We start from the raw sequence: 16,838 nt of genomic DNA, 5'->3' as shown, positions 1-16,838 counted from the left end.
GTAGAATATCTGATGACCATCTCAAGCTTGAATTGTCTCAAATGGACCGCATCGTTTCCCCCCAAATCCCTCCTTTTCCCATAGCCCTCTTTTTGTTGACGGGGGCTCACCAGCTTGCGGGTTCTTGGTGCTTTCCTTCCTTCCCTCACCCCCCCCCCCATTATATTCAAATCAATTTCCAAGTCTTTTTGGTGGGGAAGCTTTATTCATAACCTAACCTAACCTAACCTAACCTAACATAACATAACACACAAAAATTAGTCTTCCCCATTTCACCTCCCCCAAATTATCGAGCACTTTCTTGTAACAAGACAAAACAAGCCAAATGACCCACAAAGTAGCCGACGCCTAGTTCCACACACCTCTCCCACCTTGCTGTTAGGAAAAAGAGGGTTTTCCTAAGATGAAAATTGTACTAAGGCTTGTAAGTTCTTTCTCCACAATCATCTCTCATCTTCCCCTTCTTTGGCATGTTAACTATGGCAGTAGCTTCCTGGTTGGTGTGCCTGCTTTCAAGTCTCTGACACACTCCATCTACCTCTTGAATATTCTTAAGACTTCTATATAGGCAGGTTAAGGCCAGGGCATCACTGGCCACCTGTCTGATCATAGAGCCCTTAAAGAAAATAGATGCCTCTTGCCTGCTGCTCAGAACCTTCCACAATCTGGGGCCTCCTGGCCTTTCTAGACTTGTTCATGTTACTTCTTTTTCTGTACTTGATGTTCCAGCCAAACAAACTCAGTTCTCTGGTTGCTGTTTCCTAAACTCAAGCTGGTCATCTGTTTGTCTGCTATACAGAGGAACCTCCTTTCCCCTCCTCCATCTCACCTTATTTCTGCCTCTTAGAATCACTAACTTTGCTCAAGGCTCTATTTTGGTAATGCCTTTCCTAGCTGCTCCTCCTTCTGAAGATACTCTGTAGATCCATGATCTATGATCTGTGTCTAGGTTGAATCCTCCAGGAGAGTGGAGATGCTAGGAGGGTAAGGCCTGTTTGGTTTTGGACTGTCTCTCCAGCCCTCAGCGCACAGTGACTGGTACAGAGGAGGGGCTCTAATGGAATCATGCTATGGTAGATTTAAAGTTGGTCAGCTGATCCAGCCTCTCATTTTTACAGTGGGGAAACTGAGGCAAAAGGAGGTTATGTAGATTGACTGAGGTTACACTAATCAAATTTCAAACTCAGTTTCTTTGATTCCAAAATCAGTACCATGTAATTGTAGAATTATTTGTGACTTCTCAAAACTTAGGATTTCAGGGATTTTTGTTGAGTTTTTCAATCATGTCTAACTTTTGTAACCCCATTTGGGATTTTCTTGACAAAAATATTGGGAGAAGTTTGCCATTTCCTTCTTCAGCTAATTTTACAGATGAGGAAACTGAGGCATAGAGGATTAAGTGATTTGCCCAGGGTTACCCAGCTAGTAAGTATGTGAGGCCAGATTTGACCTCTTCCTGACTTTAGGCCAGTCACTGTAATCCCTATGCCACCTAACTGCTCCAGTAATTTGAGGATTAGCCAGGAAATGACCATTAGTCTTTGTGATGGTAACTGATTAGGGGGAAAACATCTTCTGTTAAAATTATGTTTAATTGAGCAAGTATGTGGCTATCATATAAAACATGTGCTAGGGGCCATAGAGGTGATGTGCTTTAATATGTCCGAAGAATGTAATTCTCTGCCTTTGGATGAACCACCACAAAAGCAATCCCATCTGTGTTCTCCCCATCTTCCTCAGGAAGTTGTTTTCCTGAGTTGCTCTGGACAGTTTTCTGATGGTAATAAATAAACCTACAGTGGTTCTTTGAGCCAGCTTGTGAGCAGAGTTTGAGCTGTAGAGGCCCAGCCTTTGCAGACTTAGGGATCCCACTGTGACATTGGGGAATTTAATCGGCGTGGTGGGATGGTACACAAGTAATTGAACATAAATTGCCTCTAAGAGTTTTATGTTCCAGGTTCCTGAGGTAAAAGGTCCCAGGAAGAGTGATTTTGTTGACATAGCCTTCCTATGAGAAGTGTAAGGAACATGTAAAAAGTTGGGAGTAGGGGGAGACATGGTGAGGAAGAGTAAACATTGGCATTCCTGGGGAATTAGTCTTCTAGAAAGGGGATGTTAGATATGGATATGAAGCTTGTCAGGCACTGTGTTACAAAGACAAACGTGCAACAGTTCCTTCCTTCAGAGCACTTACAGTCTGTTGGAAATGCAACACATATGCCTAAAATGTGCAGAATGCAAGCACTAGCAACCGAGTGAAAGGCCTTGTGTAGGACAGAGGTGCCAGCCCTCCAGGCAGTACCAGCTCTCTGGGGTTTGATATCTCTTATGGAGGAGGCAGATTGGGAGGAAAGAGCTTTCCAGGCCTGGGGGATGGATGTCTTAGGCAGAGATGTGAAGGTAAGACATGAATTTCAGGAAGACTAGTTTGGCCTGGAATACAAACTAGAGAAAGAGGCTTGTCCATGAAACAGCAAGCTTCACTTAATGCCGCTTTAAAAAAAAAGAAAATTTCATTGACATTCTCACAGTCCTCTAGTCTCCCCATAATTCCCCACTCCATAAAAGCCTTTCCTTATTACAGACATAGTTTTTAAACATCACATTTGTGAAAATGCTTTTAGATGCCAAGTTAGAGGAGCTTATAATGCATATGTTGATCCCATAGTTAGGAGAGAGCCCTTGAAGGTTCCAGCAGGGGAAGGGACTCCAGCATTTGACCTGTGATTTAGGGAGATGACTTTGATAAGTCTTTGGGGGCTAGATTGGGTTGGGAAGAACCTGGAGGCAGGGAGACTGAGCAGGAGGCTATGGCCGTGGTCTGTCTAAGGGATACTGAGGTTAGAGAAGGGATATCATAGAGGAGGGAGATCCTGGGCTACCAGGAGGGAAGGATTTGAGTGCCAATGGGGCATCTGGTAGGAAATGTCCAGTGGGCAGTTAGAGCCATAGGCTGATACCGTGCCAGAGCCTGGGGCTGGATGTCCAGATCTGGGCCGCCTGATGATGATTGAGCTCAGAGGAGCTGTCAAGACAGTCATTGTCTAGAGCTCAGCCTTGAGGGACACCCTGAGCCTCGCTGGCCATCTTTGTGTGGGTGAGATGATTAAGGGTTAGCCCATGTGTAAGGGACCTGTTAACTTAAGAGTGGGGCTCCTGGCCTTTAGAGCTGATAAGGAGCTTTTCTATTCAGGATCCTTCCTGGACCAGAATGGAATGATTTGTCCAGGGCCCACAAGATAGTCTGCCTCTATCTGCTTCTGCCTTACTCTCCTCATCACAAATTTAGATGTGGAAGGACCTTGGCAAGCCATCAAGTCCAACTCCATCATTTTACATAGGAGGAAACTGAGGTCCAGGGATGGGAACTCAGCCCAAGATCATACAAGGAAGTGAGTCCTCTAACACCAAGTCCCACATTATTCCATGAGCCAAACTGGACCACATCCAGTAGTCACTGGCCTGGAAAGGGCGTCTACGGTATCTCCCCATTTGAAATCCTAACCATCTCTTAAAAGCCTCAGTATACTAGGTAAGAAGGAGTTTAATATTGTTGATTGGAGATAAACAGGATTTATCAATCCTACATCTGGGTTTAATATCATCAATTTTTTCTTAAAAAAGGGAAGGCAGAGTTCATTACATGAAAGAAATTTAAAATCTCTGACTTGCAGAGAAGAATTCCCTGAAAACCAGGCTAGGTTTTGATTGCGTGGTCCAAACTCCAGCTAATTGAGAAAACGGGATGTCTGCAGAACTGACTTTGGGGCTTTTGAATGAGATGGAAAGAATTGTTCGATTTCTTTCACTGCCCAATGGACAGAAGGGGTATTTCTATTTTCCTAGAGGTGAACAGCCCCAGGTTTTACTGAATTCGTTGTCCCTTAAATTCAGCCATTGTGAGGATCCTCCCAGCATCACAGAAGGGGCTTGTGTGCCCTTCAGTGCCTGTCACAGCTGCTTTCCAACATAAATAATATATTCATTAAGACAGATGTGCTCTTAAAACTCATTCTCTTTTTATAGAATGTGCTATTTTAGTGATGGTTGGTGTGAGAACTTTACATTTTGGGCTTAGTAAATTCTTATGACCAGTATTTCACAAATTAGGACTGTAGGATATAGTGGGAAGAATGGATAATTTTCTTTTTCATAAACATCTGCCACCACAGCCATTATGCATAATTGTACAGAGATTGGTTTGCTAGCTTATTTTTCCTCCCCATCAGCCAGTTAATAAAAAAGTCAAGGGAGGTGGCCTGGCTTATCAGCCTTCTTTCTATCTGAAGGGCCTGGAATGTGGTGACTTGCTCAGGCTTGTGTAGCCACTGTGTGTCAATAATAGAATTCAAATCTGGGTCTTCCTGACTCGAGGTTGGCTTTCTAGCTGTTATTCACCCTGCCTCTCAGAAATGAAGTTAGCAGTTGGAACCCAAATTGTTGTCCTGTCTCATTGTATGGCTCTTGGCAAATCCCAGAAGCTCTCTAGGTCTCCATTTCCTCTTGTGTCAAAAATAAGTGGGTTGGATTGGATTAGGAGATGAGTATTTTCAGTAAAAATAAGCAAATGAGTGTGCCTGTGTGTTGATTTACTTCAGTTTGGGGCAGGCACTTGCATATTATGTGCAAAGCGAATACTACCCTCTGGAAACCCTTAATTTCTTGATGGAGAGGCCATTAATATCTATTACCAACTGTTTTAGACTATGGTCAGTATTTCTTCAAGTGTGTCTGGTAATGTTTTCCAGCAAGGCTTTTAAGGCACACGAGGCTGGCTACAGCACCCTATTGCTTGGATGAACTGAGTCTTGGATCTTTTGCTGCCTCTTCAGGGGGTCCCTTAGCTTCTAATCACAACAGGGCCCTTGGGCCATGACTTCTGAAGGGCTTAGAAGGCATTATCAAGGACAGAAAGACTCTTGGGGTCCTGGCAGTATGGATGAGACTCCGCAGGGCCCCCCAGAACAGTGGGGAACATAAACGCAGCCACAGAGGTATTGTGCTCTCTTGTCCTTCTTCTGTTCGTCAGTGCCTTCCACATGGCTGTGTAGGTCTAGTTTAGGAGGCCTGGACCACCTGTGTCTGCTTATATGGGCTGCACAAACTTGGTCCTGACTATTGGCTGCCTCCATACATTGTCTGCTCCTCTGCCCGCCTGGAGGTGGCACAGGGCCCCTGCTGCTCCTGCACTACTGGGGCCTCCACTGGCCTTGGCTTGGGTTGGGAGGGTTTAGCACTGTTGATTTTTTTTTCTTTTGGCCAATGTTTATTCTATATAGCCTGATGCCACAACATTGTTGTGAAGTATTTTCAAGGGTGGAAATGACAACAGGAAAGGAAAAACAATGAATTCCCCAAGTTTCATATCAAGTGAGTTGCATCTTATGCGCTGATATCAAGTTTGGCTGGACCCCTGCTGGGTCTCATTTATATGGGGAAACAAACAATAAAATAAGAAACTGTAGAATGACATTTTGTGCCAGCGCTGTGTGGGAATATGAAGTATCAGATGGAGAAGCCCTGCAAAAATCCAGGGGAGGAGAAGCAGAGTCCAGCCAAAAGTGTCCTCCGGCCAATTGGCTGGAATCACCCAAGGGCAGCTGGCCTGCCTCCAGCTGGGAAAATTGTAAGGGAGGGGGAACATTCACAGATGTTAAAGAGAAGCACCTTCTTAGTAATTCTTAGTAATTAAAATGAAATTATTTACTAGACATCTATTGTCAGTTGAAAAGTGAGATTCCAACTTATTTTTTACTATGATCTATGGATATGAACAACAGTTTTCTAATATAAAGTGTGACTTTGAGAAGCCAATTACTAGTTTTGAGTTATGCTTGGAAATGAAAATTGTGATGCATTTACTTGGAACATGTTTCAAGGCCATCCAAGCACTGAGTCAAATGAATAGAAGTAGAAATACTTCCGTTTCTTCATTTTACATTTTATTTAGAAATATTCAACATAACATACTTAAATGAGATTTATTTTTATATGAAATAAGTAATTATTGAAATGTAAATAATTATACATAATTATAAATAAGTGATATGAAATCTGTGGTATTTTAGACGGTGTGGTATTTGCCAGTCCAGGTGAGGTCTTTTGCATTGCTGCCATCCTTCCTGATGAATATACCAGTCAGCAGGTGTGGCTCTGCTCCCTTCCAATGTGGGTGATTCCTCGACCCTTCCAACTTAATCATTGTAAGGTTCTAAGTAAAACTGAAGAGAGATTAAACTATGGCACACACACAGTTTAAGTTTGAGAGTGCCCATGTTACAGAAAGTATAGTAACAGGTGTGAATTGGATGACAATATCCACAATGGATGTGCTCTTGTGAGTCACTGTCCTGCGCGTGCAAGTAAGACAAAAGCTTTGATCTGACTACCACCAGAAACAACAGAAACCTATGGAAAGAAATAAAAAGGAGGTCAGTTTCTCTTGGGGCCTCCTGGGAGGTTACAAGGTGTTATTTATGAGATTAGGTTCATTCCAGTGGAGTAAGTTTTATTTTTGAACAGCCTTTCATTATAAAGTCATATGTGTCTATGAGGAAATTTCCCAGTCAGTAACTGGGCATTTGGTGTAGAGTGCACAGGGGCTGAGTGGCCTTCATTGCCTTGGGACCTTCTTTCTCTGGTTCTTTCTTCCCTTACCCTGTCTTCCCCCCCAAAAAAAATCCCCAGGAAAAAATGAAACTTTCCTCAGGCCACAAGATTTTCTTCGGTCCTTGGGGGATCCCCAGACTTGCCTTTCTCAGAAACCTGTCTCCTGCGTTGGATTCTATTTAACCATGTGCGTATTTTTACTTGAGCTGGACAGCAGTGTCAGACTTGGCCTGAGCAGATGAAACTCCTGCCAGTTAAAGTAATGATTAAAAAAAGCCAAAATAACCATGAAATTAAACTTAAGGTCAAGGCTACAAATTATGTGAGATAATAAAATAATGCCTTTGTCATAAGAATGTTTTTGCAAACTGATGCTTAGGGACTTTGATAAATATTGATTGTCTCCTGGAGCTTTCCCTAGTGGGGGATAGACCTGCAGGGCAGCAAGAGGCAGGCTGAGGTCTGCTAGCTGAGGGAGAAGGAAGTAGCTAAGGACAAGATGGGGCTACAGAGCACGTAGTTGGAACTGAACTTCAGGCAGCAGCAAGTCATACATTGGAGTGAGAAAATAGCCAGAGAGGGGTTCTTCACCTGGGGCCTATGACCTGAAAAAATATCATTGGTTTCTTTTGTAATCTTAACATATATTTTGTTTTGTGTATTTGAAACATTCTGAGAAGGGACCCAGTGGTTTCATCAGACTTTGAGAGTCAGAGGGGCTAGCAGGGAGGTAGGAGTTGATCCAAGAATCCTGACATCAACTGAAGGCAATAAAAGGAAGCCAGATGGAAAGGACTGTATAGGGCTTCTGGCACCAGGCTGGAGAATTTGTGTTTTATAGTAGAGGCAGCAGGGACACATAGAAGGTTTGAGAGCAAGGGAGTGACTGATTTGGGAACATTACTTTGCCAGTGGCATTGAGGTTGAATTGGAATGGGGCATGCCAGAAAACGAGGAGGTTATCAGTTGTAGTCTAGGTGAGTGGTAATCAGGGCCTTGGGAATGGAGAGGGTGGGACAGATTACGGGGTGGGATCAGTTTTCTCTTAAAATTACAACCTCATATCATTTCTTAACCATTGTGCTTCAGGTATTTTTTCAGTTTGAATCATGTTGTAAATTAATTGTTCCCCAAGAAAAGACTTGAAGGAAGGGAAAGAAGATATGAAATGGGTAGTAATTAGAAGACTTGGGATTTTCCTCTGCCACTGGCTGTTTTTTATTTAAAATATCTATCTTGTCTATTTTTCAGTTGGATTAGCCTTTATGAGATAGCTTGGTTGCTAGCACAGGCGCTGTGCTGAGCGCTGGGGGTACAAATACAAAGAAACAACAAAGAAGAGCTCCCCTGCCCTCAAGGACCTCACCCATACTCATCAGCCAAGGCAAAAACCATTTACAGTTGTCAAGTGGGAACGTATTTTCTTCTGTATTATTGAGATCGTTGACATTAAAATGAGACAAGTTTTGTGAAAAATTGTTCTGAGATTTTTTGAATAATAAGAGCTAATGTCATTATTGGGAATATTTTTGGTGAATGAAAAGTAAAATTTGTTGTTGAATTTTTTCTTCAGGCATTGTCTGATGCTTTGTAATCCCTTTTGGGGTTTTCTCAGCAAAGGTCCTGGAGCGCTTTGCCGTTTGCTTCTCTAGCTCATTTGATAGATGAGGAAGCCGAGGAAAACCAGGTTAAGTGACTTGCCCAGGGTCACACAGCTAGAAAATGTTTGAGGCTGGAATTGAACTCAGGAAGATGCATTTTCCTGTCTCCAGGCCAGGCACGCTATCCACTTCGCCACCTAGCGGCCCAGATTTGAATTAACTACATTAGTAAACAAATGTTTCTATGTCCTGGGCACCATGTCCCACTCAAAGTGAACAAAAGAATTATATTCTATAGGAGAAATGTGTAAATGTAAGAAGTAAATACAAAATGATTAGCAGGAGGCTGGTTCTGAAGGAGGAAGGGAAAGGATCTCTGTGTGAGGGGAAAGCTGGAGATTGTAATTCAAAGGCAGAGATAGGGAGGAAGGAAGTGCATTCCAGGCTTGAGAGATGGCCAGTGCAAAGGCATGGGAGATGGGAAATGATCGGACAGTAGGATGTGGGAGTTATTTGGTCAGACATGCTTTAGGAATATCCAATTAGTCGCTGTAGATGGGGGGGTCATGGCCCTGCTGCTGTTACCGCTGCTGCTGCGCCTTGCAACCCGGGCCCTACGCCCTGCTGCCAGCTGTGCCTTCAGAGGCCTCCTGGGAGGAGGAATAGCCAGCAGGCCGGGGCCCACACACCCCTGACTCCTGCATCAGCTTCGGAGCACCCCTGGCCTATGCTAGTGCCTGTACTCGTGCTTGTGCTAGTGCACGTGCGGGAGGCTCCACACCGAGGGAAACAAGGCCTTTGCTGAATTCCTGACCCATGAAATTAAAGAGGAGAGGAAAATCCAGAAACACAAGTCTGTCCCCAAGATGTCCAGAGATTGGGAACTGGGTGTGCAAGAGTCAGAGGTTGTTAGTCCAGAGATTAGCAGGTGAGACGATCACAGTCACATTTAATATTAACAACAGCATCCCACTGACATTTGATGATGAGCCATCAGAGGAACAGAAAGTCCAGGAATAGCAAGAACCTGAACTTACATCAACCCCACCTCTTGGTGGAGGTCTTGAAGGACGAAACCAAGAAGGCCCTTGTGCTGGACTGCGACTACCCAGAGGATGAGATTGCATAGGAAAATGAGGATGAGAGTGACATCTTCTCCATCCATGAAGTTAGATTTCAGCCCACCACCGAATCCAACTGGAAGGAAGGGTACAAACTACACACTCAACACATTCCCTGGACTGGGCCCTGTATGACTTGATGGACTTCCTGGCTCACCCGTGGGGTGGACAACACCTTTGCAGATGAACTGATTGAGCTGAGCACGGCCTTAGAGCACCAGGAGTACATCTATTTTCTGGAAGACCTGAAAGGGTTTGTCAAGCGTCAGTAGGGAGGCCTGAGGCTGAGGCCCTGCTGGGCACCCAGAGCCCTTCCTTCCAAGAGAACATTTCCTAGAAGCTGTTGTGGAGAAGTGCTGCAAAATACCACCAGGCCTAAATTATGTTCCTGAGCCCTTTTATTTTTCTTTGCTGGCATTTTTGTACACCACCACAGAATGACAAGAAATAAAACCCTTGGACCCATAAAAAAAAAAAAAGTAGATGGGAGGTGCGATTGGAAGTGGGGAGACCATCTCACCAAACCAGATGAGGGACACTGAGAGCCTGAGTTAGGGTGAAGGCCCTGTGTGTGCAGAGAGGGAAGCAGATGCAAAAAAGTAGACTGAATAGGACTTTGGGGCTGAATGTAAGGGAAAAGAAAGAGCTGTAGGGGACAGAGGGACAGGAAGATGGTGGCTTCTGCCCCCTCAGAACCAGGGAGGGTGGGACTATGATGCATATGTATGGCAATGCCCAAAAAGTGAGGAGGTGGTGTAGACACACCCAGAGTGAAGGTGAGAAGTGAGATAGGGGATCCTTGAGCTGTGAGAGCACCATGAGGAGATTCCCAGCCAACAGGGTTTGGGGAGGAGAAGAGAATCTTGGCCTTGACCCTGCTAGGAAGGTGGATGGAGGAGGTCAAGGGAACAGGTTTCCTAGTAGTTTGGTTGTTTCCAATCCAGTTAGATTGATTTGTTGATACCTACTTAAACAATACCCTCCTGAGTGTTCCACTTCCATGTTCACAACTCCTTTATTTGATGGTAAGCATTTCTTGTTCCATCCTGCTCTGTGCCCCATTTTTCCCCTTCACTGTGATTTCTGTGCACCACCCCCCCTTCTCTCTGGTTACCTTCTCCTCCCTTCCCTTTCTCCACCCCTTTGGCAGTCAGGTGGCCTTCACTGACCCACTAGAGTAGTTCTTAAGTCTCTCACTGCATCCCTAAGAACTCTCTTCATACTTGACTGAAAAAATGGAAGGCATTCACTGAGAGTTCTCTCTGCTCTCGTCCAGCTGGCACAGTGTCTAGAACTGTTGGCCCAGACTAGAGTCAGGAAGACTTGGTTTCAGATTCAGTCTTGCCCAGAATAGCTCTCTGACCTTGGGCAAACTACTTAAATGCTTTCTGCCTCAGTTTCTTCATCTGTAAAAAGGATAATAATAATAGCACCTACCATACAGGGTTGTGGTCAGCATTGAATGAGATCCAATTTATGATGTGCTTAGTGCAGCACCAGGTACATATTAAGCACTTAATAGATGCTTAGTTCAATGACTTGATCTGTGCCATTACAGTAGAATTCTGCTTTGTGAAACAAAATGTGTCTTAAGGTTGTTCTGCTATATATGTCATAGATAGCTTTATATATGACAAAATTATATAGATTTTAATATACGTTTTAAGGCTTAGTATGAGTTTCACTACTTGTTGATAGGGAGAAAAGGTTAGAACTACACCAAGTCATTTCCCCTCTCTAGGCTCAGTTTCCTCATATGTAAAACCAAAAGAGTTGGACTAGAGAACCTCTGAGGGCCTTTCCAACTCTTAGGCCATTTAGAAGCTGGGCAAATTCATACAAGTTTGGTTTGCAGAATGGTAATATGGGATTTGATATCCATTTGAATCTCTCACTGTCTGTTAAATTTTCCCTAATGTCTGTTACAGTAATTTCAGATGTTCATGCATTTGTAATCTTACCGAAAATTGACCTAGTGGTGCTGGTGACATTTGTAAGCTTGGTGACAATTTTTCCGTTTTTGGTTCATGGGTAGATTGGAAGAAGGGAGAGAATTTGTTGCTTCTCTTGAGTCCAGAATATGCATCCTGTCCCACTCTCAGATGACTGTAGGAAGGAATGTGGAACAGGGTGCCCCCTAAATTATGACTGAGCCTTCTGTGGGCTCCCTTTCAGTAGGGAGCAAGGAGTGGGTTGTCCTCCCTTAAAAGTAAAGTAAAACAGATCCTGAGACATTGTTATTGCTTCCTGGATTGAGACTGAAAGGCATGTTGTGTATGCATGGAGCTCCCTCTGATTCCTGGGGTTGTGATGGTTTCCTTGTGTGATGTTGGAGCAAGTGATGTCTTCTGTCTGGGCCCCAGTTTTCTTATATGTAAGATGATAGTGTTGGGCAGAATGGTTTCTAAGATGGCGCCTACCTCTGCCATTATAGTTAAACTTTCTTGTTTAGTTCCCTTTTTTGTTTCCGTTTCAGGAATCATGGCGCAAGTTGCAATGTCTACAGTGTCAGTTGATGACGAGGAGTCTTCAGAGAGCAGAATGGTGGTGACGTTCCTCATGTCTGCCCTTGAGTCAATGGTAAGATGGAACTAATGTTAGTTACCTGTATATGTGTAGTGGGGTGATCATCTCCCATGATACTTAGGTCATCAATTAGATTAGATTGAGTTTCTGTGAAATCAGTAATGCAGCTGCTTGATGGCCGTTGCTGGATCACTGTAATTCTGTCTTTTCCCAAAGGATGCAGTGATCTTGGCAACAAATGCATGTACATTCTTTGACTTTCTAGAATTGGGTATTCATGTTGTTATTACTGTGATTGAGAAAATTTTTCCTAAACTTTAAGTGGTGAATTCACCTTTATGTTCACTTTGTATTTAAAGTTGTCATAGAACCTATGAACTTGTCTGTCATGGCATGGTGGCAGTATTTCTCATCTGTCCATTTTTTCATGATTTATTTGAAATCAATCTTTCAACATGATTAAATCAGGTATTGTTAATGGTTAAATGTATGCATTATTTCTCAGGATCATTTAAAAAAATAACCTACTACTCAATCACCTTGTGTAATTATAGTTTTTAACAAACTGATGAAACATCATCATTTCCTCCCTGCCTTCTAGAGCACACATACTATGATAGCAGTCTGATTGCCTTAGAGACTCAAATAATAGTTGATTCAGAATAAAGAAGAATCAGATTTAATCATTTGTACTGTTAATAAACTAACATGAGTGGCCCTAGACAATATGGCTTTAAAATATTACACAACAGTCTGATTCTACACTCTCCCTGATTCATCTGGTTTATTTTTCCAGGTTTTATAGCTTAATATATCTCTCAAGCTAAATGATCATAAAAAAGCTTTTAAAAAATGATAACATTTTCTTCCGAATGCTGTTTATTTCCTTTTTTATCAATGTAATGTGAACCTTATTTGTAGTTTACTTTAATTGAAACAGGACTCTTTGGTAATTATATAGAAATAAAGGTAATTTTATAAAGTATTCTTGTTCACAAAATCATAGGTCCTAAGGCCTGGGATGGTGCAGTCTTTCTTGGAGCATCCTTGTCCTCATCCTTGGAAAAACCACCCCTTTAATTCTGTGCCTGCATTCTCTCTGTAGTCCTCAAAGTAAGGACAAGATCACTATTCTCATGTCAATCATTTAGATGATGAGAAAGCTGAATCAGGTGACCTTTGAATACCTTTGACTGAGGGTTGGAACTGCTGCTTCTTTTAGGTGCTTAAAGCAGAATAGCCTCTGAAACCAAGCTTTCACATTCACCTGTCCCTGAGTTTGTACTGGGAAATAATCTATAGCCACAGATTCTGCTCCTAATTGAACTGGGCCAGGAAATGGTGGTTTTTCCTGAAAGTGGACATGGTGAAAGTATGGCTGCATCATTACCATGCCATTACTGGGATAACAATTTAAAACACAGCCTCTATTGATAGATAGTACTTTTAAAGTCTAAGTTCTTAGGATAACAAGAGTGATGACAGTGAAGTACATATAAGGACCTTGTTGTCTTCATTTGACATCAAGCCATTCCTAGCCATGGCTTAGTTAACTCTAAAGTGTCTTATCCAGATATGCACAAAAGATTTCATATCTTTTAAAGTCACTTTTTAAAATTATTCACTTCAGTTCTAAAAAATATGTTCCAGTAGTGGTTTGGATATGGAATAAAAATAATTAGGATGTCTCGATCCAAAAAGATTGAAATCAATTCTGTAGGCGATAAAAGCATGAGTGGAAAGCAGCCACTTTTCCTTAAACATATAATATTCTCCTTGTTATTAGATAGGGAATCATCTAGTTTTTTGTGATTCACTAATTATAATACATGTTTGTGTTTGTATATGTCTGCATGATTTTTATTTGAGGCTTTTTTTTTTTTTTTAGTGTAAAGAACTTGCCAAATCAAAGGCAGAAGTAGCTTGCATTGCTGTCTATGAGACAGATGTGTTTGTCGTTGGCACTGAGCGAGGACGGGCTTTTGTCAACACCAGGAAAGATTTTCAGAAGGATTTTGTAAAATACTGTAAGTGCTTATAAAGTGTCTGTGGATTTCAGCATTCATATTTAAAAGACATTTCAATACTTGACTCCTTGAACTCAGCAGAGAGCACCACAATGGCTAATGATTAAAATTCTGGATATTAGGAGACTGATGAACATGTAACAGTCTAAAGAAAAGAGTTACATGGCTTCAGTGCTTTGTATTCCTGGAAACTCCATATGCTAAGGCAGCAGATGGAAAAGCGTCTTTCCTAAGTTTTATAATATGCCATGGGATATGAAAACTACTAGGTTTTTGTAGTTTTCCCCTCTTTCTGTGTAAATCCTATAAAAGGAGAGCATTGTACCTTTAAGTACTGACTGATAGAAAATTCTCTTGAAACCCGGGAAGGAAAAAAATTTGTGATAGGGCTGTCCAACATGTAAAACAACCTACTTCTGCTACCTGAATGGGGTCTCTGCCCATTAGCAGGGAGGGGAATCCAGTGTGAGGCATCTGGTTAAACTATAAAGAAACTAGCTAATTGATGACCTAAGATTAGCAGGTCATTAACGCCCATGGCTAATTGGACAGCTAGCCCTATAATCTTTTTTTACAGAATTTAACAAGAATTCTGAAAAGCATATTAGCATATAATGTTGTCAATAATAGTAACCCTGCAATACAATTAGAGTCTGGGAGATATTTTGACCTTCAGGTTTCTGTATATACATTTTTAGTGCTGATGGCATTATGTGCCATCTGCCATCTTAACCCACAGAGATAGGTTTTCTCCTTTTGGTATCTGTATTTACATTATTTTCCTTTATTATTGGGTACTTATGTATTGTTTCACCCATTGGAATTGAGAAAGAAGCATTAGGAGAGCTGTTCTTATTTGCAAATACGACTCCTTGTCTATTTGTTGGTGTTTATAGTTTCTTCCACTTACTGGTAATTAGATTCCATAGAGAAATACTCCAGACTATGTATTGTCACAGACTATTTATTCAGTGCAGTTCTTGGGCATATATATTGTTAATTTCTTTGTAAATTATTTTGACCATAAGGGACCAATGAAAGGTGAATGTTATCCTGAAGCTTCTTTCTGTCAGGATGATTAAGGTACAAAATTCTTGAGGAGGCCTGTTAGGGCCTAGAATGGATCCTGTAAGGAAAGTCTTTCTGTACATCTTTTTCCATTGCCAGACTCTGTTCTTCATAACATTTCTCTGTGTTCCTTAAATATGTACTATAGTTTATGGATTTCAAGATGATTGCTGCCATGATCTTCTTCACCATCTTTTAGTTATACTTTTGTTTACCATTATCTGTTTCTTTTTTCCTTCCCATTTCCTCCCCTCCCTCACCCCTCCAAATTTAGATGATATTGACTGGATTGCAGTGAAAATATGTAGGCTGAGGAGGTTTTGATCCTTCATGTGTCTTCATAGGTGTTGCTGAAGGTGAAAAGGCTGCAGAACTTCACAAGATGAGGGCCACATCCCACCCGAATAGGACTACCGTTGACGCTGTGGAGATTGAAACTCTCAGAAAAACAGTGGAGGACTATTTCTGCTTTTGCTATGGTAAAGTACACAGCGAGTAGCCTTCGATTGATTTTTAACCAACTCCACTATTCCTCCAAACATAGCAAGCCTGTGGCAGAAGCGGCTTTACTTAGTGGGTAGTTGTTTTAAGATGAGTTCTGTTTTTAACTTTTAAGTTTATCGTGTAAACTTTGCAAAGAAAGACATTTTAAGAGATTTGATTTGCAGATATCTTAAGGAAGAAAGGATTTTGCTCTCTATACCATCAAGGAAGATTTGTGTCTTCTCTAGTCAATAATAACATTTCTGACACTTGTCTTCAACGCTATTTGAAGTTCGTTGTTGCTGGGCAGAAGCACCTCTTAGAGGTACTTGTTGTTTGATTGAAGGATGAAACTGTGCATTTAGACATTGGCCAAGCCAGTCGTGTGCCATGAGAAGCCCCTGACAAGGCAGGCAAGTGGCTGGCCTAGGTTTGTTGTTATGGAGGAGAGTTATATTGGGGTGTCATTGCATCCTGGGCCATCTGCAGTCATCCTGATGAATATCTGGTCACTGGATTCAGATGGCTCTGGAGGAGAAGTGAGGCTGGTGACCTACACAGCCCTCCCTCACTCAAAACAAAGTCAAGTCAAGTCATGTCATCATTTCTCTGATGTCATGGTCCTCTTCAAAAATGAAGGACAAACACAACCTGTGAGTAGACTGTGCTGCCTGAATGGGGACCTAGCTAGCTGGGGAACTCAGCTCATCCTCTCCTATCTGTCTCCCCCTCCCCTTCTTTCTCCTTTCCAAAGGGAGGTTAATTTGGATAGCCAGATATGCCCACTTAACTTGGAGCTTACTGACCCTAAGTTTACTTTGCTCTCCTGTCCTACCCCTGACCTTAAACCTACTTCATTCTGAAGCCCATAGACTGAGTCCTTGCCCAAACTCCACTTAAGGGCTTTCCTAGACCCCTCATAGCTAAAGAGCAATTGTCAGTTGTAATAGACCCAAGGCCAAAGGCCAAAGAGGCCAAGGTCTCCCACTGCATCCTGGGCCATCTCCAGTCATCCTGATGAATATCTGGTCACTGGATCCAGATGGCTCAGGAGAAGAAAGGGGGGCTAGTGCCCTTCCACAGCCCTCACTCACTCAAATCAAAGTCAAGTGCATGTCATCATTTCTCTGGTGTCATGATCCTCTCCGAAAACGAAGGACAGATACAACACAGTATTGGGGTGTATGCTTTAATCCCCATGTCTGCTGTGGCTGAATGCTAAACCTGCCTCTGGGAAATGTGATTCCAGGCCGAGATCAATCTCTGAAGCATTCAACTCTAGGGCATATTCACCAACAGTTTTTGGATAAGAGACTAATGGCTTAAAACCACCTAGCACTTGGAAGTGTGTCTGCTTTGGCATGCCTTTGTTTCCTGAGGGCCTAGCGTAAGTGGGCAGGCAG

At 42.4% G+C, this 16,838-nt stretch overlaps 1 protein-coding gene and 1 pseudogene across 29 annotated transcripts in view; both read left to right on the top strand.

Moving 5' to 3' along the window:
* GTF2I (general transcription factor IIi) overlaps positions 1-16,838 on the top strand; it is a 95,288-nt gene that overhangs the window by 11,880 nt on the left and 66,570 nt on the right. For all 29 annotated transcript variants that reach the window (XM_072640161.1, XM_072640167.1, XM_072640166.1 and 26 more), the window contains 3 exons: positions 11,808-11,911; positions 13,746-13,884; positions 15,297-15,431. In XM_072640161.1, coding sequence (XP_072496262.1) covers positions 11,813-11,911; positions 13,746-13,884; positions 15,297-15,431 — 373 coding nt within the window. In that variant the 5' untranslated portion in view covers positions 11,808-11,812. The remainder of the gene's footprint in view (positions 1-11,807; positions 11,912-13,745; positions 13,885-15,296; positions 15,432-16,838) is intronic.
* LOC140525094 (complement component 1 Q subcomponent-binding protein, mitochondrial pseudogene) lies at positions 8,624-9,686 on the top strand (annotated as a pseudogene).

This window comes from Notamacropus eugenii, chromosome 2 (assembly GCF_028372415.1).
Source record: "Notamacropus eugenii isolate mMacEug1 chromosome 2, mMacEug1.pri_v2, whole genome shotgun sequence".
NCBI lineage: Eukaryota > Metazoa > Chordata > Mammalia > Diprotodontia > Macropodidae > Notamacropus > Notamacropus eugenii.
This window is presented reverse-complemented; position numbering and strand designations above follow the sequence as displayed.